Here is a 23,076-nt window from a genome sequence, read left to right as displayed (position 1 = left end):
AGTTCTCCTCCTCCCCCCCCCTCAGAATTGTTAAATCTGTGGTCAAGAAATTAACCATCTAAGGTGAAGAAAGAGAAGACATGGAAAAGCTTTGAGCTGTTTGAAGGCATGCTGGCTATGTGCTACACCAGTCCCTGGCAGCAGATCCCAGGGACTGTCTGTACCATGTCACACACCGCTGCAGAGGTATTACCAGGAGGCAGAAGGAAAGTGACAGTGGAAGAAATAAAAGCAAAAGACAACTGCAGCTAAGAGCCAGGACTGGCTGTCCCTGACAGACAGTTGTCACTCTTGAGTGCCTAAAAACATCCATAGGGAAAACAGAGCTTTTAGAAATGTATGACAGAGACCTAAGAGCTGAAGAATGTAGAGAGACAGTGGATTGCTATTAGTCTTCTGCAACTCAGGCATATCTCTGAATTCTGTTGTGCTTCCCAGCAATTTAAGACCTACTTACTAGTCAGCCCTCCATGGCCAAGGGCCTCTTCTGTACTGCTTCCTCCAGCAGTTTGAGGGATGGCTGCCTAATTATACATAATATTTCCATCTCTCCTCTTCACCCAGTGGAATAGCGTGCATTACTCAGTGCCTTAATATGCTATTCCTGTAAAGTCCCGAAAGAGAGAAAAGCAAAGCAAAGCTGTTTACCTTTTCCTGGTAAAGCTTATGAAGCCAGTTTGCAGCTTCCTTTTCATCTTGAGGGATATCTTCCAGAGGAAATCTCCTAGTATAGTAGAGAGAATAAAAAAGGAAACAAAAAGACCACCAAAAAAAAAGAATTAATGGACAACCCAGGTATTTGGTGTTAGACCTCTACTAGAGAAGATCTTCCATTCAGTGAAGGACATAAACTACAGGTAATACTGTCACTGATGGCAGAGGTCCCAAATACAGAGAAGAACTGGGACTTAAGAGAACACCCTATTCTCCACCTAAAACCTCAGATTCCTAAGATGGAATAAACTGTACAAGCTCCTATCAGTTTCACAGCACATTAGCAAAACAAGCATCTCCCATTCAAACACTGTTCTCCTTTCACAGGTCTGCCACTGGTTGATTCCCAGTGAGCTGAGACTGAGGCACCCAAAGCTGGGAAAAGACAAGCAAGTGGTAAACCCCAGGACGATTGTTTGTTACATTTTGTTAGTGGAAACCCCATTTTGGAAGGCATGGGAGGGGTGATTATAAGTTCACTTTGTACCAGCTCTAAGGGAAAGGTCTGTGACTGCACGTCTCTCTCCTTCCTCTCCACCCCTCCAGACTGAGGCATGCAGTTCTGGGTGCATACAAAAATTATGCCCAGCTCCAGGTACTGACCTGACCTCACCGAGAACAGGCACCTTTCAAAAGCCTCCTCCTAGTGGTGAAGAGCCAACCATTTTCCTGCATTCTTTTCTTTTTTGAGATAGGCCACTAACACGCTCACAAACGTATTGTCTCCTTTCTCTGTGGCACACATCTCAGTCCTGGATTAATTCAGAAATAAGTTGCTCAGTTTGTAGAGGGTAGGCACACACCTTGCCCTCAGCTTGAACATATTTTGGCAACACTTGGACTGTAGCAGGGCCCTCTTACAGCGACACACTAAGAACAGATGAGTGACCTCTGGAAGGGCTCCAGGCACAGCGATCCCAGATACAACTGACTTGCTCCTGTTCAACGAGGTAATATACTTCAACAGGATGAACTAAAGCCTTCGAGTCTACAGCAGCAGTGGGAAGATACTCAAGCATACTTTTAATAATTTCTGCATCCCATAAAAGATTTGAACACCAGATTTTACAGATTTACTATCATTAGATCTAACAGGAAGAGCTGCTCAATTAATGTATATAATGCTCAATAAAAGCTCAGTAAAAAGTAATTTGCTGAAAGCTTTCTGGTAAAATGTATTGCTATCAGTGTATTGCTATCACCACTAGAGGGTACTCACAGCAATAACATTTGGTGCTTTAACCGATTATTTCCTCTGGAGCCAGGTCAGGAGAAAGACTGGATCCTCTGCAGAAAGCTAAGCTTCTTACCTCTGCGCAGGTGATTGCATACACATGTACCAAGAACAAAAGCTTACGTGCTTTCTTTCTCTGGGCTAATCTAAGTCTGCTGATACATGAAGGATATATGGTTCAATTTTCAACAAACAGACTGTTAAAAAGTTTCTTTATTCTCATAGCTTGCTCTCCAAGACAGAGAAAAAGCTTCAAGTGTAGAAAAGCATCTTGAGAACATTGATTTACTCCAAAAACATATTTAAAATCTAAATTATCTGAACATAGCCATTAGTTTAATCGAGTACCATTAGTAATTGTACCTGGCAACATCATCCTCAACAGAATTTTATGAACTCAAACCTATTCTAACAACTATTAAAAAGTACATTTCTCTCCTTTCCTCCCACTACCACACCAATAAATAAAACCAACTCGCACGTCCATTAGCAAGACATAAGATATTTAACTGAATGCAGCCACTCTTCAATGTATAATTACACAGATTGTACATCCACGCATGCATACCCCAGATCTAGCTAGACATGCTACATGCCTCTGCCATCAGTATGGAATCACAGCTGGCAACTAACTGCCTGACCAGCTGTTTTGCTAGCTGCTACGCTGTGTGTAAATAATCAAAATGAGACCCCTTGCAAATGAGTGACCCTATCTCTCTCCCCATCACCTCCGCAGCCTTCTTTCCAACCAAAAGACTAAAACGTGGAAGTTGCAGTATCGGAGAACAGAACTGGAACGTATGTCCTTCCCTTCCCTTCCCCACCAGGGCTGCAGCACTCTGCCTCTGCTGGCACAGCATTACTTCCACAGAATTGTTGCTGCTATACCTTGACACAATGGATAATTGGTCTGATTCCCCACAAAGTCCTTCACCGTTGGAGGCTCTGGTAAGACACACCTGCTTTCATTAGGACTACGTACAGAGTCGGTGTCGTGCATCTGCAACACACAGACCCGAGGCCAGAGGAGAAAGGTGTGGGGGGAAGTAGCAAGGCTTTTTTTTGTTTTTCTTTTGAAAACCAAACATCAGCTTCATTGCCAGCACGTAGCAATGTTTTCTAAAGTGTGGGTAAAGTCCCCAGAGAAGCAGAAATTAACTGTCAGAACAACTGTGGAAAGAACCACCAGGACAATTGTCAGGCCCAAACATAAGAGACAAAAAAGAAAATTCAGGCAGAAAAGGCTGGTAGTTTTTTATGATCACAAGGAAGCCTTGAAAGCAGAAGGCAAGGAGAAAACAAGAAAAAGCAAGCATGTGTACATGCTGCATGGAGTTAGGTGTTAGCAGTTACTCCTTCAGGCAGAAGAGTAACGAGGAACATGAGGAATGTCCCACCTCATTCATACAATGTCTGAATTTCAGTATTATTTAACTTCTAATTAGCTCACCAAACTGTGAGAGAAGGACAGAAACTAGCACACTACGGTGCCTTACACTGTTTACTACAAGAAACTACAGAAGTTGGACAGGCTATTTATACTATGCATATGCTTGCAGGGACTGGGAAGGGGGCAGAACAGTTGGTTTTCTGTTCCCAGCAGAGAAGGGGAAAAGGCAGACAAGTGTCCTCACTGCACAGAAGAGGGAAACCCTGGAACGACAGTGTGGTCACACGCAGGCTGAAAAGTCTGTCCAGTGATCTGACTCGCTGGGTGGTTATGATGGGATCTCACACAAAAGTCAGCTGAAGCAGGGGGGAAACAGGGGGGTCTCTGGGGCCTGTAGAGAAACTTGAAGGACAAGGAAAAGGGGACTACAGGAAAGGACATTTCCCTGTAAAATCTGAATACACTGAATACACGCAGCCAAAGCATACATCTTAGGGCTCACCTCCATCATTATATGCTCACCTTACACACATATCTGCTTCATATTTCTTTCCATAAAGAATTCCTAATAAAGACGGGTTCTTGTTTCCTCTGAAATTAAGTGTTACATCATACACTGCTGAAACTGTTGCAAAAAAGAAAATATGGCTGTTATAGCAGCAATTCCAGCAACTGTGCTGCTGGCATCCTTGCGTTGGCAACAGAGCCTTCTGCAAGCCTTGCGTTAATGATGTCAGGTGGCAGAGTCTTTCACTACTTTGTGTTTACATGTCATATTTATCTGTATCAGCCACCTGACATTCCCATCTACATAGCATGTGTGTTATCAAAACACAAGACAACTTGATGAACTAACTAAGCAACAATGACATACATGAAAGGTTTATTTTTTTTTTTTAAGACCGGTATCAGAATGATGTGGCAATTTACAAATTAACGGTTAACATGCTGAATGCTTATTACTGCCAACTCAGTAATTGTAATGGACATAATGAACAGAGTATACTACACTGTACTACACAGAGTATACTAAACAACACATTACAATTAATGCAAAGAACAAGTAGCAGCTTGCCCATACCTGTTCCCCTGAGACACTGGACAGCAGTGGTGAAACCTTTGGTTCTGGGCAACAGGTGGTATTTCAGTTTAGGCAACCCCTTGGATTCAGCTACCTCCATACTGATACGATGTTTGGTCTCTGTAAAGCGAGTTCCTTCACAGTACAGGAGAAACTAATACGAGACAAAAGGCAAAACCAACGATATCTTGAGATCAAAAGGAACCAAGCAGAATACTGAAAAGTTGTGTAAGATAAACATACACCCATGCATGCACACACACTTCAACTGTCTAATTGGATTATCAAGTATTAGGCATAAGCATCACCTCAAAACTCATTTACAATTCTATTTAATTTTAACAACATCAGTACCAAATTTAAGGCGCAAAGAGTCCAAATGGTTATACCCGAAACATTTACTTAAAGAAAAAATCCCTGAAAGCTTTGGCTGGCTGGTGATAGGACTACTCTAACAAATCAGAAAAAGCAGTCCAAATATTAGTACATGACCACTTTTGGAAAAAACATATTAATCATTAGCTACCTCATTTAAAATTTGTACTGTACCACCTGAATTACCCGTCTGCAGAGAGAATTGTCTGAAAGCTTTTCTGTTTGTGGCTTTTTTTGGTGGTGGTTTTTTTTTTGCATTTGTATCAGTTGTGTTCATAAAAAATGGTGCCTTTCCCTAAAACTTTTCCCTTGTTTATCTTGTAGTATCTGTGGTATTCTGAGTAACTATTAAAGACTTAAATCCTCCCATACTGACTTCAAGCGGTATAAAACATCGATCTCCCCTTCTCCCGCCTCTCTATCACCTCTGCTCTAGTTAAGAGGGAGACCAGAAGCAATGCAAAGCCAAAAGGAGAAAATGATTTTCTGTTTATCTCATGCCTTTCTGAAAGGTGGACATCATTCCCATTGTGCCAGCAATGGAAATATTGCTGCATTTGAACACACAAACCTCTGCATCCCAGGCAAGCAATGGAGGGGGAGAAGGGCAGGCCGCTAATACTCTCAGTATCGTGCAATGCTGCAACATTGCAATTCAAAAGAAAGACTTATCGAAAGCATTGCTGCACATGTGCTATTTGTCAGTACTGCAGTTGCTTGACTTTTTCTCTGTAGTGTATCCACACGCTGTGCGCCACAAAAGATAAAGTTAAATGAATGTTAAAACCACAAAGCCATAGACACAAGAGTTAGACCTGCCAGAGTGCAGTGAGAGAATAGGAACTGGTCCTGCAACCTTCATTTGGCCCTTTCATCAGGAAAGGGCACATTCATTAGGAAAACCTGACCAACCACCACCACCAAGTGGCAAGGACAGCGCAAGGTACAGAGTGTAACACTGCAATCTCAACCCCAGTCTGCAACACAAGCTCTCCGCTATACCAAATTCTCACCGCTCTTCAACTCAACGGTGCAGTGATCCTTCTGGACCAAGTATACACGAGCAAGGCACAGACGGCACTGCAACGCACGTGTGAGAAAGACCTCAAGATGAAAGGTTGTGCAAGCAGCTCTAATTGTTGCATTTGGAATGCACAAAAATTAGGAAATTGATTTACTCAAGTCAATTTTAATCATGATCTAAATTACCAAGCAGTAAGTCTTGATTTAAATAATCAATGCTAACTACGTTTTGCATTTCTATTTTCTAGGTTTTTTTCCCCAGAGACTAGTCCTTCATCCTCAATCGTAGAATCATTAAGATGTACAGAACTGCAACCAAAGTACAATCTTGAGATTTTTTTAATTGGTAGGGTTTTTTCTTTTCCAACGCTAATCAGGAGGATATGTTAAATGTAAGTCTTACCTATATATTCAAGCAATTAAGTAGTTTAAAATACATTCTCCAAATTTATACCCTTGTAATGATAGAAAGTCACAAATTATATGTTCATAATGTACTAGTTAAGGCTTAGGCTTAATATTTCACTATTAATCTTAACAAGCTGTACTAGATAATATTGAAAAATCAATTAAAATACACAAAAAGCCTCTTAAAATGTTTTATGAGCCAAATAACTGCACGTTACATGTGCTGCTATAAAAGCAAACCAATAAATTCATCAAAATATTTGCATTCAAAGCTAGAATAAGTTTAATAGGTTGGTTATACTGCTGTGTTGCTGCAGTAAAACCTAACAACATTGCACATTATGAAACATAGATGTTTCACCCTTGACTTCAAAAAACGTCAAAATAAAAAACGACAAAAGCAGATGTAAGCTTGCCATGTGTTCTCATAGAGACTTTTTGGAAAACCAGTAACTTCACAGATGAATGAACATATTAACAAGAAATTCCTATAAAAATCCATGGTCTGTGCATCGCCCCCCCCCCCCCCCCCCAATTCACTGACTTCTCCAGAAGAGACTTTTTTGTTTATGTGTCTTTTTAGCCTACCTCAGAAAACGTAGGTTAAGGTTATATAGATTTAGTGGTCAAATACAGAATGTTGATTATTTATTTTTTTTTTTTAAGGTAAAATAAGTTCAGACAATATTAACAAGTATTGCACAAAAGCCCAATATATCAGTTATTGTCAAGCATTTGATTATCTATGCAAGCTTCTAAATTGTTTCCCAAATGGCCTCCCTTACCAACAGGCAAACAGAGCAATACTTTACCAGCACATCCCAAAAGATCTCCTTAAACAGAGCTCAGTTTTTTGCTTGACAACACTTGAAAGAAATTGTAAGCAGACCTCCTCCTGGTACATAAGACTAGAGTACCACATGAGTACCTCCATCACACTTTCACTTGTAGCAGTCGATACTAGAGGAGGAAATCCACACTTACCCACATATATTCAGGATAATCAGCTAAACGTTTTAATCCTTCAATAACTGTATCTCTGTCTTCTTCCCATTTCCTTTTGCAGAAAACAATCTCAAGGAAGTACCACGTCCAGCCAATTAGAGGCACATATAGTAGCTCTCTCTTAGCAAGAACTTTGGAACTCTTGGAGAAAAACAAAAACAACAATCCAAACATGTCATTTGCTGATTTGTACAAGATCAAACAAAGACATTAAAGTTAAAATGACAAAGAGTTGATTGAGTTCTGACTGGAAACTCAAATGCAAAGAAGTTGTATATGCATGAGTTTTAAATAGACCTGTTCTCCTCCAGTGAAGGGAATGCTCATGGTCCCCACGTACCCCCAGCACGCCAAAGCGCTCTGTCATAGTCCAGCCACACAAGAAGTCAATTTCAAAGTTGTGATTCAAGATGATGATGACGTGTTCTTTCCCAAAGGTGTTCACCGTGGCCTCATCTGAGAACAAGGTGCACTCTGTGCCTGACCACCATTCCAGCAGCATTACCAACTCTAACAAACATGAAGACAGAGAGAAGTTAAGGGTGCCACTTAAAGCATTTCACCTCCAGCCCCATTCAGTGCCTAGTCTCTTCTGACTACCAACAACACTGTCACTTTTTCAATCCAACCAAGTAAAGGTGAAATGATGGGTATAGACCAGACCACATCACCATCCCTAAGCAGTACTTCAGGCACTAGATACGTGCATTATGGATATTTTTACCAGTGACGAGTTTGGGCATCATATTACAAATACGAACTGGAAAAAACCCCAGAACTTTGTGCCTGTAAACAGACAGTTGAACGTTGATTGCTCCACTAAACGAGTACCACTTCTCCCAGGTGGAATACAAATTATGCATAGATGCAGCCTAATGTTTTTACTCAACATGAAACAAGCTTTATGGGGTAAACAGACCAATAAAAGGCTTTTAAAGGGATACAGTGCCGTAGATCTTCTGCAACAGATTTTAATATTAGAACACAGGACTCTAATTGTTCTGTATATGGTCATCAGAGTCAGAAGCAGCAGAGAATTGAGCTAATTTATCAAAATACCTGGGCAAAGACAAGAATGGTAAACTGTGTCCTTTCACCGCAAAAGAAAGAACAAGTCCTTTCCTTTCTGTCTTCTCCAGCTTTTCAATATTCTAGCGTGTCTCTTACTTCACCCTGAACATTTCCTTCGTTACCCTCTCTTATTTTCCACCTCCCCTTTTTTCATCTTAAGAAAATCCTTCCACTTAAATTCAACACGCACTGAATGTAGTTGCTATGGTTAGCCTATTTCTCTCTTTTCAGTGCAACAAGACAGATGGAAGACATTGCTTGTATTATAGGACAACTATAAAAGGTATGAAAATAGTTCATTCTCCCAGTAGGAAGATTTGTTTCCATGCAAACTGTAGCCATTGGTATTTCCTCATTTCAATGAGATATGGACGCAGTCAAAATCTGGTTGCACAAATATGGCAACTAAAAAGTCCAACTCTTCTTACATTACTACAACAAACTTGTAGAGTCAAAACTGGAAGGCACTCCCGCGGTTCTCTACATTGGGCTCTGTCAAATTTCAATTTCCCGTTGGGAGACTGTGGTTTTGCAAAATGGGGCAGCGCCTTCCAGCACAAGGACTTCTGATCGGTGGGATCACAACAGGGTAATCTATCCATACTGCTAAGTAAGAGTCCAATTTTGCACCACATCAGAGAGAAGGCAAATAGTATTTGGGTGAATGATAGGGAAAATCAGTCCTGGTCTCCTGAAGATACATAGCTTTTCTACACTAGTTTTTTCACTTGTATTCCCCATGTGACCACTTAACCCCAGCTTATTCCCCTCTTTAATTTTCAAGATTCATTCATTTGGAGGCATGACCAAGTTATGCTGCTTGCTGATCAAGACAACATAACCCTGTCAACTGGAAATACAGCAGAGGAAAGACAGAGTAATAGTTTATATCAACTACAGATTTCTATCATTGCTTTCCAGCTCTGTGTCCTTTGCAAATGATGTGGATCACCCTCCTTTCTTGCCCTGGTCATCCTGGCTCAGTAAAAGGGGAAAGAGGACACCAAGAATGTCTCCAGTTGAGAGCTATGCTCTTCCAAGTCAGTGGCCAGGAGAATGAAGTAGTGGTACCAAACACAGTGTGGTTCTTTGAGTGGTTTTCCCTTTCCGTTGTTGTCTACGTACCAAGGAGGAGCATCTCCAGTGCCTGCTACAGTTGCTGCATTTTCTTACCAAAAATTAAATAAAATGGGTGTGTTCCTTCTTCAAAAATCAAGAAAAGAATTCTGCAGAGGCAGGTGTGGATGACTTTCTGCAGAGCCCTTCTTGTACCATTCACTCTAAAGTAGTGGAAGAAGCTTTGCTGAGAGATTTGCCAGGGTTCATACTGAGAAATGAGGGTTGATGAGCCAGAGAATTCATACAAGGAAACAGATTGTCCTTTACAAGTGTACTGATAGATGATGTAATTATAACCAGGAGTGGGTTCATTTCCTTTTTTTTTTGTGTGTGTGTGGGTTACAGCTATTTTGCATGGCACCAATCCTGCCAATGCTACAGCAAGACCATCCTTCTGAACGAAGGGACGGTAACACTTGCACTGCTTGGGATACTTCCAGTAGAGGACAAGCAACACCTTTGCTACAAGAAACTCCCTCCTGCAGCCAGGGTTCCCACATGCCAAAGTAGGGCGGCTTAGGGCCTCCCAAACCACCCAGAAAACAAAGCAAGAGGCACAGCACACCTCTCAGTTTCAAGTACTAACATGAGAGATTATTTTTGCAACTGGACTAAACCAAATGCGCTGTGCTCTCCAAAGGCATGAATCATCTGAAAGGAGCTGACATAGGAGAGCTTGAAGTGCAGACTACCCATCACAAATGTGATGCACTGCAAAGGGTTTTACACTGAGGCCAGAGCCCAGCAGACCTCTTTACCACAAACACTGGATAGGGTCTATCTCTTCCCCTTCTGAAGCTGTGCTTTATGTATCTGAGAAGAGATACTTTAAGGATAGAGGCTGGTTTTCAGTGGGCTATAGTACGCAGCCAGATACACAATCACCTGTGTATCTACCCCTGCACACCAATCCTCTGCTGGACAGGCAGAGCAGCTTCTGCTACAGACAGCTCTGACATGAACACCCTCAGCCTAAAACCAAACAGCTTGGAGGAAGCAAGCAAAACACAGCATCCAGAACAGAACACCAACCTACAGGTTCATTGCCAAAAGGCTTCCACATAATGAAATACATTTCATTATGAATGGCAACACATGAACTGCTGCATTAACACAGCTTACTTAATTTGTTATAAATCACAATTGAAGTGCATATTCTGTCAGCTCTTCCATCGCAGGCCATCAGCACTCTGCAATCCCACAGAACATTTACATTAATTTTCGTAGCTTAATTTCTCAGTAATTTCATTTATAATAGGCTATATGTGAGGAATTATCCTAGGTACAGGCCAATTATTTACTCAGCTTCTCCAAACCTTTCTGAACAATAGCATAGGTTATTTCTAGCATATAGAAGATAACAGCATTTAAAACTTAATTTTTCCATGTACAATGCTAACCTGTAGAAATCAAGGGTCTGAACCTACAAGCCTTACAGGCACAAGCAGCTCACCTGCTCAGAAAAGCCAGACTATTAGTGCAACAATAGTTTTCAGCATGACATCGGATTCTACATTATTAAAACACATTAAAAAATTCCTGTAAGTAAAAAAAAAAATAAATCCCATATAGCCCCAACTCCCTTCAACCAAGCTAATTTTGAAGTTTCTACTTGTAAGTTCTCCCATTACTTTTTCTCCTGAACAGTTTGCCTGCCACACTCTAATTTCCTTTCTCCTGTGCTTCTCAGACAACGTTCTCAATAGGTACGACAAAAAGCACAGGAAGGACAACAAGCTTTAAAAAAAAATAAACTAGATTCTTTGGAGGGTTTTTGTTGGTAGTACTTCATATCGATGATTTAAGAAATGTGGGTGCCTGTCAGTGGACTGCCTAACTGTAATTTAAGTACTTATTTAGGTGACTCATTTACTCGAAGTGGGAGTTGGATGCTGAGCTGAGCACTAAGGTAAGTGGTCATGCATTCTGGGAGGGGATGGAGAATGGAAACAAGTTAGATGATTCACTGCTGAAACAGGAGGTGACCTTTGGACTAAGGGACCTTCTAAACATTCATTTTGGAAATCTAATCCCCTGTTAAACTGTGTGAGGAGAAGAAAAAAAAAGTGATCCACACGGAGGAGGTTTTGCAAAGGTCTGAAAGAAAAAGCAAAGCAGCTGCACCCACTGTAGAGAAGGAAAGAGCGTCAAATTACTCACAAAAGGAGACACCGACGCCAGAGATGTACACTGTAGGGCATAACAGGACTCTGAAGTTGACACACAGTTCAGGCATCTACATTAGATACTTACCGCATGTCTTTCTCTGCAGAGGACACAGTTTACTTGGGCTCTTAAGTGGTAAATATTGCACATACGCTTAATGCCTGAAGGAGTCTGTGAATTCCCCTTTCCCCATCACTTAGTACAGGCTCTGATACCAGATGAAGACGGTATTGAGACAGGATCTGCAATTCCTACCAGTCAAGTAAGGCTGGGGAGAAGCTTTATTTCCTACTTTTTTGAATAACAGAGTGACAATACTTATCAGTCCATTGACTTTTGTATGTTTTCCCAATATTTCAGAGAAGATGGCTGCTTTGAACTGCTCTGAGTATATGTAACTTACCATTCCTCTCTAACTCATGTAACTGTGTGTATATAAATACTTGTGTATATATGGGTTTTTTCTTTTAACAGAAAGAGAAACAAAGAACACTCCCCTTCCCATTTCCAGCCCTCACACCCCCTTCAAGCATACTCACGGCTCCAAAGCGAATAGGCAAGGCGACAGTTTACTCGGCGATAAAACTGCTTGTTTATGGGCCAGAGGACTAGTGTGCATAGTTGAATGAAGTTAATGATCAGTCCACTCACAACAAAGACAAACCCAATGAGGAGGTGAACTATGAACTGGGTCTTCAGAAAGGCAATGAAGCCCATGATAACCACTCAGAAGCGTGTGCAAGGGCCGTCACTCAGAATAACCGTCCTGAAAGAGAAAGAAAAGAATCAAATGGAGAACAGATTTACAAGCCCTGAGGAAGAGCAAAGAAAAAGCCCTGAAACAGTCCATGCAACTTCAGCAACAGGAACCCAACCCAATAAACACCCAGCTCTCTAAGTGTGCCTTATTCAGGTTACACAATATTCACAATATTCAAAATACAAACAAGCCTGCCTTATTCAACACAATAAACCACTGATGGTGCAAATCATTTCCCAAAATAGGAAGGAATCATTATTTACAATTTACAGCTCACTAAGAAGATTACTGTTTGCCAAAGATGCCATCTCACACCTCTCTTCAAACAAAGATCATATAACTGGACTTAACGCTGGGAAGAACACAGAACCCTGCACTCACAGTGAAGCAGTCGAGCCCTGATCCGTAAACAAGCTGCACAGTGACTGCCGTCCCTTCAGGGGTTGCTGTCCCTGAACTGCAACAGGAGCTTCAGCCCCCCCCGCACCCAATAAATGGCATGCCGAGCCTCTGGAGCTGCATAAATGACCCAATGCCTTTCTGGCCTGCCTTCAAAGGCACCGCTCTGTACATAGCTCCCCCCAACAAGCACCAAGAGAGGGCTGCTGGGGGCTACAGGGACTTGGTTACACATTTGCTTTGACTGGAACAGTACAGCAGTCAGTCCAGGGAGCAGGCTCTTCGTTGTGATTTTTTTTTTTCACTGGGGAGCAGTGCATTCTGGAATGAAAAGAGCAGGGCTGGTCACACAGGGCATCACTTTGGCAAACACTAAGGCATGGAAATGGAAATTAGGTATTCTCACATCCAAACCCCGTGCTGGAGCAAGTTTAATAACTTCTCGCTTTGGTATATTTGATCATGGAAATGTGGCTTGACAGTTATGGGCGGGGGAAGTAAAAATAGTAGAAAAATCTTAGGCTTCGTAGCAGGGCAAAACTGATCTGAAAAGGGCTTTGGTGAAGAATCTTGATTCCACTGAAATTGCCAGAACACTTAACTCTGAACATGTGCCGTATCTATACCAGGTGCAGAAAGACAGGTGACATCTGAACCAGCAGAAAGCCACAGTAGCTTAGAGAGTCAAATCTGATCCAATACGAATCCTGCCAGTACAACGTTAACTCAATAAAATGTATTTACCAACCCACCAGACTGAGTTTATTTCAATCCCTGTGTTATCTGGCACTGGCCTTTTTGACCTCTTGGGTACTAGAAGCCCTACAACTAGGCCAACCAGGCTGTCAAACCACAGCCTCAATGTCTCACCCAATAAAACCAGAAGCATGACCCTGACTTTCTGCCACAGACAAAGCTTCCTGCCAGTATTTATGCTTAGCTATTACAAGGGTTGCAAATGACCAGACCAACCAGCAGATGGGAACAAATACTTTTTAACAAGTCAAGCATCCACAGGTCATGCAGAAGTTCCAGATGCCTGAAAATAAAAGTACTGTCAGCTGTGAGGAACCAAACCATTTTCATTTGCCACATGCTTACAGTATAGTGCTATTTATACAACTCAACAATTTCCCTTGTGAAAGCTTGTTTTCTACCGTCTCTTCTGCAAATCAGGTACTGCCCTTCAAGGCACAGAGCGTCTAGCTTTTGCACAATCAAAATCTAGTTGCATCATTAGTAAATCTACCACTTCAGAAGCACATTACAGAGGGGAAAAAAAGGCCCCGTTTCAATTACAAACAGTATTGTGCCTACCACAGAGCAATGCAAGCTGAATAAGCTATTATTGAAGCTCATGATGAATCATCTACTCTCAGTGTTTTCCTGTAAGAATGGAAGAAACTTCTTCCACTAACAAATTACTTTAAGAAGAGTTGTTGGGAAGCATAGACTTGTGTTTAAAATGAAGCAAGTGGAGCCCTCCTTCCTCTCCCCTCCCCAAAGGGTTGTAGGGTACAGCTACCTCTCACAGCTGGAACACCGCACCAGTGTTCAGATGTACCATATGGGAGATGGCCATGGTATTCTGTGTTTGACTCCCTAACACAGCAGTGGGCTCGTTGATCTTTTCCATTGGCATGTTCTGTTCAGTACCACCAAATATTAAACACTGAGTTCTTCACTTGCAAGATCAGAGTCATTCTCTTCATCTGGTCTCTCTCAAAACACAGTTCAAACATACTAGAAAATAACAATCTCCCTCTTTGTGGCATCACCCCCACCCCCCTACCTATTTTTGAATCCCTACTTGCCTTCTCTACAGCCATGTGCAAGCAGCTTTGCTGATGACCATACTTAACACAGTCATTAGACTTACTGCCTTTCAGTGCACAGCTTGCCCCCTTCCAGACAACAGCCTAAGAACCGTACAAATGGCACGAGGAAAAACAGAAATGTCAAGTATTATCCTCAAATAAAATAGTTTGGCTCCACTTCCACAGCCTCTTTGCTTTAAGCAAAGTCTGGAGCATTTGTCCCTTACAACAATGCTCTTAATGTATCACAGACCCAAAGAGACATATCCCCTTTTACCAAGGCTGGACACACTGCAGCATCTTGCTTCTACAGCTCTACACATGGAAAACAGAATTTATCATTCTTCTGCCAGTGGCCTGCCCAAGAGTCTTGCTCTGGTGGGATTCCAGAGCTGCATGACACAGCACAGCCGCTCAGGCACCTGGCCTCACTGCACTCCTATGCATCTGGGGACTGCAAGCCTTACTGGTATTGATTGAAACAGGGTAAAGAGAACAGCAGTCAAGGAATAGCTGGTTCCTCTCCAGCACCTTGTGAGGACAGCATTTGCCCAATTGCTCCATAAAGCACAGCTGGTTTCCTTGCACTTCCTCTTTAAATGGACAGGGATCAAATAAAAAATAGGTTAGTCATCTTGTCTGATCCTTCCAGTTTCAATGCTGGATACAGAATCTGCCAGTCTCCCTTTTGCTAATCCCTCACTTAATTGTATTTGACTTCTAAGATAATTAGAAGTTAATCTTAACCCAGGAATTCTTTACTTTTCTGCATTCCTGCCCAGGTAGGACAGGCAGGCAATTCAAGGACAGGCCAAAAGGTAAAGGGTGGTCCAGCAGCTGTTTTGTTGAATCCTACAGTCAGGCTGGGGAAATCAGTGTTTGCTGGAACAAGGAGAAGCAACATTCTGCATCTGACACATATGTTAAGATCAGCTAAGTGAAGTGTCTAGGAAGTAAATATCTGCCCTAGTTTAAGACAGTAAGTCTCAGCACTATTCATTTTTTCTTGTTTAAAGTATACGGGTATCATGTGCTTATTCAAAGACCTGCTGGTAAAATCTGGTTTTTCTCCCTTTTTTTCCTAAAGCACCTTGTAACTTCACAACATTGACCTTTGACCACAAAACCTCCATTTCCTCCTGTGCAGCCACACTGAGAACTGCAGACAACTTCAGTCCTCTCCCTGCTTTCACATCCTCACCAAGCGCCTGCTCTCCACAGCCACGCTGCAGGACAGCAGTAGCGCAAAGCCCAGCTCAAACCAAACCGCACACTTCCATTGCCTTTTAGCGCCTTACCTCGCAGGCTTGTTTGACTTTCATAAAGTCAGAGACTGCTCCCCATAGTATTGATTTTTATCTTCTCTGATGAAAAAGTTCTTAAGTGCGCTGCATCCTTCTGGGCTCCCTCCCTGATTTATACACCTCTCAAGTAAAGGACAAAGAGGCAGAGATCCAATGGCTTTCTTGATGTGGTGGTTTGACTTGGCTGAACCCCCAGGTGCCCACCAAAGCCCCTCTATCACTCCCCTCCTCAACTGCAGGGGAAAGAAAATACAATGAAAGGCTCATGGGTCAAGAGAAGGACAGGGAGATCACAGCAACTAGAGTCACAGGCAAAACAGACTCAACTTGAGGAAAAATTAATTTAATTTATTACCAACCAAATCAGAGTAGGGTAATGAGAAAATAAACCCAAATCTTAAAACACCTTACCTCCACCCCTCCCTTCTTCCCAGGCTCGGCTTCACTCCAGATTTTTCTCTACCTCCTCCCCTCCAGCAGCACAGGAGGATGGGGAACAGGGGTTGCAGTCAATTCATCACACATTTTTCCTGCTGCTCCTTTGTCCTCAGGGGGAGGACTCCTCACACTCTTCCCCTGCTCCAGCGTGGGGTCCCGCCCATGGGAGAGTTTTCCATTAACTTCTCAGACATTCCCACAGACTACAGTTCCTCACAAACTGCTCCAGAAGGGGTCTCTTCCATGGAGCGCAGTCCTTCGAGAGCAGACTGCTCTGGCATGGGTCCCTCCCAGGGTCACAAATCCTGCCAGCAAACCTGCTCCAGTGTGGGCTCTCTACTGGGTCACAGACTCCTTTGGGTGCAACTACCTGCTCTGGCATGGGGTCCTCCATGGGTTGCAGGTGGGTATCTGCTCCACCGTGGACATCCACAGGCTGCAGGGACAGCCTGCCTCACCATGGTCTTCTCCATCGGCTGCTGGGGAATCTCTGCTCTGGTGTCTGGAGCACCTCCTCCCCCTCCTCAAGTTGTTGCTCTCTCATATTCTCACTCCTCTCTCCAGCAGCTGCAGCTGCTGTTCTATGCAGGAACTTTTTCCCCTTCTTAAATATGTTATCCCAGAGGTGCCATTACCATTGCTGAAGAGCTTGGTCTTGGCGAGCAGCGGGTCCATCTTGGAGCCAGCTGGCACTGGCTCCATTGGATATGGGGGAAGCTTCTAGCAGCTTCTCACAGAAGCCACCCTTGTAGCCCCTCAGCTACCATAACCCTCACCACACAAACCAAATACACCTGGGTACAGAGTTGTGTTTTGAGGCTCCATGGTAACATGAATTCTCTGGTATCCAGAAGATACTAGCAGAAGGAGGAATACAACCTTTTTGCTTTACTTAGCTTTCTACATTCATAAGAGCCCTAACAGTTAAACTGCTTTGAGACTTCCATCTCTGTTGAACGCCGCTGAAATATGCCACAGGTTTAAAAGCCATTAGAAGGAAGAATGACAGAGACAGCATGATTGCATCAGCCTCATTTCATTAAGAAATCAGGTTTTAAAAAAACGCCAGGTGCACAACATGCACTAAGCATATTACAGACATTTCATGAAACACGTAGTTATTTATGAAGAACTCAAAATTAAAAATTAAGCCATTAATCATTCTATAATATAGAATTCACAGCTTTTAATTTATTGCTGTCACGTGTATACAATCCCTCTGAAGTTCATGAGGTTTACATGAATATAAGCATGAAATTAGAAATTGGTCCACTGATTCTAATATTCCAACCCAGTGAGAATTAATGTGTTTGACAACAACAAGAACTGCAGCAGCCAGTACTTACACCTCTAGCCTTTTGCCTTCAGGTTTTCTGAGCGTGCTATTGTCATTTTCCTGCTGCATCTGCTCTACCATACCATATTTATCTCTACTTACTAGTCACAGACATCTTTAGTTCTGAATATGTTGGCCCCATCCTGAGTTCTGGTATTTTACCTATCTCATAATCCGTAAGTTGAGGAATTGAGTGAAACCCATAAAATACTGAATTCTACCTTCTACTGTCATATTTTAAAATACTGTATTTTTCAGATTGAGCTTTGTAAGCCTCCTTGATGTCTCTATAAATTTGGCAAATCCTGTCTATGAAGAAAGGCTAATAATGTTGCAAGTCAGAAACAGTACAAAAACACATTCTGTTGAGCATGTCTCATAACAAGTTTCCTCACCATTTTTCAGAATTCTATTAACTCTGCTCATCAAAACCACACAAGAAAAATTTAAAACTATTTTTTTATTCAAAGTGAGAACTACTGTTCCATGAACAACTTCATTTGTATGAGGAGAACAAATACAAACAGCAGCAGCCAGGAGCTGAAGAAACACCTCTTCTCAGTGTACTTTCTACCCTCCAGGATTTCTCTGATGACTGACTCAGGCTACTTCTCTTTTAAAAGCAGCTATGAAAATCATTAGTATAAGCATCTTTCTGCTCACCTCCCCTTACAAGATCAGAAAACTCAAGAATACTAACCAGCTACCCATCAGCAGTGGCAGAGATGTGAAGGAAAGCTTTCAACACCACTACTTATACTTGTTTGATAAATAAAAGTACTGTCCCAGACTGGTTATTTTAGCATTTCTCAGGAGTACTACATTGCCACAGGGGCAGCAAATTATTTTCCTGGACATTTCTGGGACGTACCACACAAAAATATTTTGATCATCTTATGCATTGCGTTCAATGCTTAGAAGTAATTACCTCAGTTATGTCTAAGATAAAGTTTTTCCTTGCAGAATATGCATTACTTTTCCAGCTAAGAGACAGAAGTGCAGTAGCTAACCAGCTTTTAAAAGTGTAGTGATATATTCATAGCAAATACCTCTAATACAGGAAAATATTCAGGAAGAAGGTAAGAAAATTGATGGTCTTCACTAACTGCACTGTACCACATTTCCTTTTGGGATGAGGAATTTGGGAGCCTGACCCCCACTATGCATTAGCCATATAAAACCTATGGATACAGTACTTACCCACAGCTTTGCACCAGACTTCAAAAATGCAACCCAAGGATCTGTCCACTCTGCCATGGCACCACTAAAAGCAGTCTCCACTTGGGCCCAATTTATTTCAGAAGTATAATATTACAAGGACCACTGGCAACCACAGCTAAGTAGGCTAGAAAATGTAGCTTAGATCAACACTGGTGAGTCAGTATAGCTAATAAGCAAATAAAAGGAAATTAGGTGTAACAACAGTTTTGGTATCCATTTGAACAGTCTGTACTAGAGATCCTCCAGATACACTGTAAAAATAGACAACTATTCAATCACGTCCCACACAACATTACAAACTGTCTACTACAGACCTAGCCTTTTAAACCTAAGTGTGACAGGAAGATTATCTTTGTTTCTCACACAATATAGGTTTATATATATGGTGTATATATATATTTTTATATATATACACACACCTATACAAAATATAGGTTTCATCTCCCTGCGCATCCCTCAGTGAAACGGAAGGCTGACTCAGAGTTCATTAAAAATCCTGCTTGTCATGAATTTCTAAAATTGAAGTGTATGGAAGAGGACTTAAGCCAAACTTAGGTCACAAAGATGCAAATTTGTTTCTAAGTTGTGAAAACCAGGCATATGAGCTAAAAAAAAAAAATGTTACTGAGTTACCATTATGAAATTAGATGAGAACTTATTCCTAGAAATTTTGTCAATCTTGGTTTTAAAACGGCACCACAGCCAGTTCTTAGAAAAGGTGAGAATAAAAGATTATCACCACTATCTCTCTGAAATATATTCATTATTTTGGTCTTAAAGTCCATTAAATCAGAGACATCTGCTACTGCCAATAGGACTGGCTCAGTATCTGTAGAGATTTTTTTATTAGATTAATGTATTTCCATCAAATAGAAAGCCTTTTGTTTGACTCGTCATCCTAATGAGATGCCAATACTTCAAGGTTTGAAATTAAAAAAAATTTAGACAACATAAAAAGCTGCACATATTGTTCTGACATTCGTTGTTGTTTGAGAGAGAATGAGAGGTCCCAAAGAAGTTATTTCATTTTCTTCTGCCATAACTAAAGTGTAGGCATTAAGGCCAAGCATGATGTGATGGTCACTTAGAACAATGACAACCATGTGAGGAGCGCACATCCTCAACAGAAACACTAGACCCTCTTCATGCCTCCTCCACTCTATAAATGTTTTGCTTTATTATTAAAAGACGGTAAGTTTACCAGTTAAACTTTAGGAGAGAGCAGGTTACAAAATAAGATGCATATGTGAATAATTTGCATGTACCAGTGAGGCCCATTGGGGAGTGACCACGGAAGGTCATCCCTCCACCCTACAAATGCCGCACTATGGCACGGTCCCGCTGAGGGAGGCCTTTATGTGCTCAGAGCACCTCCTGCCACAGCAACACCCCACACTATGGAGAACATCCGTAAGAGGTCCACACCATACTGGGACTTCAGCCCCAGGGCTCCTTCCTGCTTGTAAAATGTAGGGCAACTGCCTATCAAGACATGGGTTGCTCTAAAAAAAAAATTTAAAAATCAAGATAACTTTTTATTTAACTTGTGTTTTGTAGACAGAAGACTACAGAATATGTAAACAAAGGAAAGAAAGACATTCAAAACAACTTGACTGAACCAGAAGGGGATAAAAGAGCTCTCCATACTACATATCACTGCACTTGAGGGGCAGTTTTCTCCTCTTCCCCACCCTAAATGAAGTGTTACTGACGTGATTAAGCCTCCTCACCAGCTATGGAGAGCACTGTGCTTATGCCTTTGCTAGAGATGAAATTAAATTTTCCTAACCTGTTGCTACAATATTACAGCTGAAAACACAAGCAATATTAAAATGGCTATTTTCCAAATTTAATTTCAACCACTTCCTTTTATCATCCTCGGCACATACTAAAAAAAAGAGCAAGTGTGCACAAATTCAATTTCTCCCCAGCATATACACTCAGTTAACTCAACCTCTACTTAAACAAATGGATCAGATAACCGAAACGAATCCTGACTTGCTTAGAAATCTGCTGGCTGCAAGACAACCAAGACAAGGAAGCAGAACTGCTTGAGAAACTTCTCTCACTGCATTCTCTCTTCATTGATGAAAAGACACATGGTATTTTCAGAAATATTTTCTGTTCACAGCCAGGAAACTAGAGGGATTCTGTTGCAAGGTCACTGGGTAAAACCAGACAACTTCAATGTCACAGCTGAGTATCACTGAGCTAGGCTGACATCACTTTTTCCATAGAACAGCCTCACCATACTTGCAAGTTGCCATAGGATTCCACGTTGAGCTTTCCAGTGAAGGCGTCCCACTGCTTCAAAACCTGGTTATGCATGTATTTTATTCCAGGAAGACAAACACTGCCTTATGGTTTAGTAAACTAAGGATAGTTTCTATTATAGTATGTAATTTACAACTGCTTGTAGGTGTTTGCATGCTGTTTCTTCCCTGTATACACGCATGCCATTTGTCATCGTTCAGTCTGCAGTCTGGCACTTTTGCTTCAGTATAAGCAACACTTAAAGTTAATTTTTCCTAAAGCTATAATTACAAAACCCTTAATTGCATATTACATTTAGATTAGATAATTTGCAAGTTTGCCTCATTTCTTGTAGATACAGATGGGTTTTGTGGGCATATGCATATTTACAAAAACCTGAGAGTGTCCTTGTAGAACCTTAATAAACCTTGTCCTAAACTTGAATATTACTGATTACAAAGATTTATCCGATTGCAAGCATTTGAGCTCAAGTTCTGTCTTTGACCTGCTTGATATCAAGAGAACAAGCACTCCCATAACTTATCTTGTTCTACCCGGCATATATAGATAGCCTTTATTTTGAAAGCCAAAAGCAGGTAGACACACATTACTGCTGGTTTCACCTTTAGTGAAAAGGGGAAAATTCAACAGTTAGGGACAAAAAATTAAGAGCTTTTTAATTCTTGTCTCCTGAACCAAAAAGAAATTGCATTTGAGTAAGCATCAAAGCTAAGCTAAACTGCAAGTCAACATGCACGTTTTAATGTCCACTACAGCCTAGCCTGTTAAACCTCAGCATGACAGGAGGAATATCTTAGTTTCTCACACAATACAGGTTTAATTTCCCTGCACATCCCTCGGTGAAATGCAAGGCTGATCCAGAGTTCATTTTAAAGCTTCCCCCACTAAAGGGTGCTGCTAACCCAAGAGTGCAATGGGGGTCCCACACCCCTCCCCAATGCTGACAGCTCTTCCTGGGGGTTATACAGGGCTGTGTGTTTGCCCTTCTTTGCAGCACTACAGAAGCCAACCTTCCTCCTGCAGCCACACGCAGAGACATGAGCCATCAACCCAGAGCAAGGGGGACCAGACCAATGTTCCCACCAGCCTGTTGGCACAACAGGAATAGACTTGGCTCTTACACGGAAAGGGAGAAGACAAGCAAGACTGCAATTTAAAAGAAAAAGGGATCAAACCAGGGGTAAATACCAGCCCACAGCAAGATGTTTTATGCTGAAACACACAAGCTAGAACACTGTTATATTTTGTATAACTTAAGAAATAAACAGGAACAATTATCCAGTTTTGCAAATTCCTTGTGGCTCCAAACAGATACAACTCACTCAGAAACAGCTGCCAAACACTTCCTGCCAGTCTTGCTCCTTCTCTTAGGACCTTTTAAACCTCCCCCAGCCCTTTTTGATTGTTTGGGGGCAGCTATTCTCCCTCCTTTGCCACTTCAGATAAAACTCCTTCAAGGGAGAAGCGGGACACTAATTCTTGGTAGCTCCTCAGTTCCCTATTCCTTCTCTCATGTTACACTCTCCTCTTTTTGTTACACACACCGACAACTTCCCAGGCCTGTGCAAGAGGCCTCCTGCGTGCCACAGCAGATTTATGCCATTCAAGCACTGTGCACAGCATTACAGGCACTGCCTGCCCATCTGGTATTCAGTTTGTATGTCAGCCTCAAGTTCTGAAAAATGCTCAAGTTTCCAGCTTGCACAGGCTTTGAGAGCAAAAGCTGGCTGGGAGCAGCTCTTTGAGAACTCTGCACGCTGCAGCAGGTCTAATAGGTCCACTCCAGTTCTCTAAAGTACAGCCAAACATTTTCTGTCCTGCTAACTGCTCTCTGTAATTTCATTCTTGAGCACAACAGCAGGGTGTCCTGCCCAATTTCAAGTGTGGCAGATGACAGGCAAGACTGGGCTGCAACACCTGCCAAGCAGGACTGGGATGCCC

The 23,076-nt window shown here is 41.9% G+C and overlaps 1 protein-coding gene across 8 annotated transcripts in view; it reads right to left on the bottom strand.

The window, feature by feature from the left end:
- Window positions 1–23,076, bottom strand: part of AGPAT3 (1-acylglycerol-3-phosphate O-acyltransferase 3) — a 94,096-nt gene that overhangs the window by 5,381 nt on the left and 65,639 nt on the right. For 7 of the 8 annotated variants that reach the window (XM_040585199.1, XM_040585203.1, XM_040585205.1 and 4 more), the window contains 6 exons: window positions 12,126–12,352; window positions 7,571–7,740; window positions 7,210–7,371; window positions 4,420–4,573; window positions 3,861–3,963; window positions 649–724 (listed from right to left, as the gene is read on the bottom strand). In XM_040585199.1, the coding sequence (XP_040441133.1) occupies window positions 649–724; window positions 3,861–3,963; window positions 4,420–4,573; window positions 7,210–7,371; window positions 7,571–7,740; window positions 12,126–12,303 (843 nt within the window). In that variant the 5' untranslated portion in view covers window positions 12,304–12,352. Of the gene's footprint in view, window positions 1–648; window positions 725–3,860; window positions 3,964–4,419; window positions 4,574–7,209; window positions 7,372–7,570; window positions 7,741–12,125; window positions 12,353–12,727; window positions 12,827–23,076 lie in introns of those variants that run through there. The other variant, XM_040585206.1, reaches the window with a different exon arrangement.

The sequence above is a fragment of the Falco naumanni genome, chromosome 2, assembly GCF_017639655.2.
Source record: "Falco naumanni isolate bFalNau1 chromosome 2, bFalNau1.pat, whole genome shotgun sequence".
Lineage (NCBI taxonomy): Eukaryota > Metazoa > Chordata > Aves > Falconiformes > Falconidae > Falco > Falco naumanni.
The sequence above is the reverse complement of the archived record's forward strand: the minus strand, read 5'-3'. Positions and strand labels throughout refer to the sequence as shown.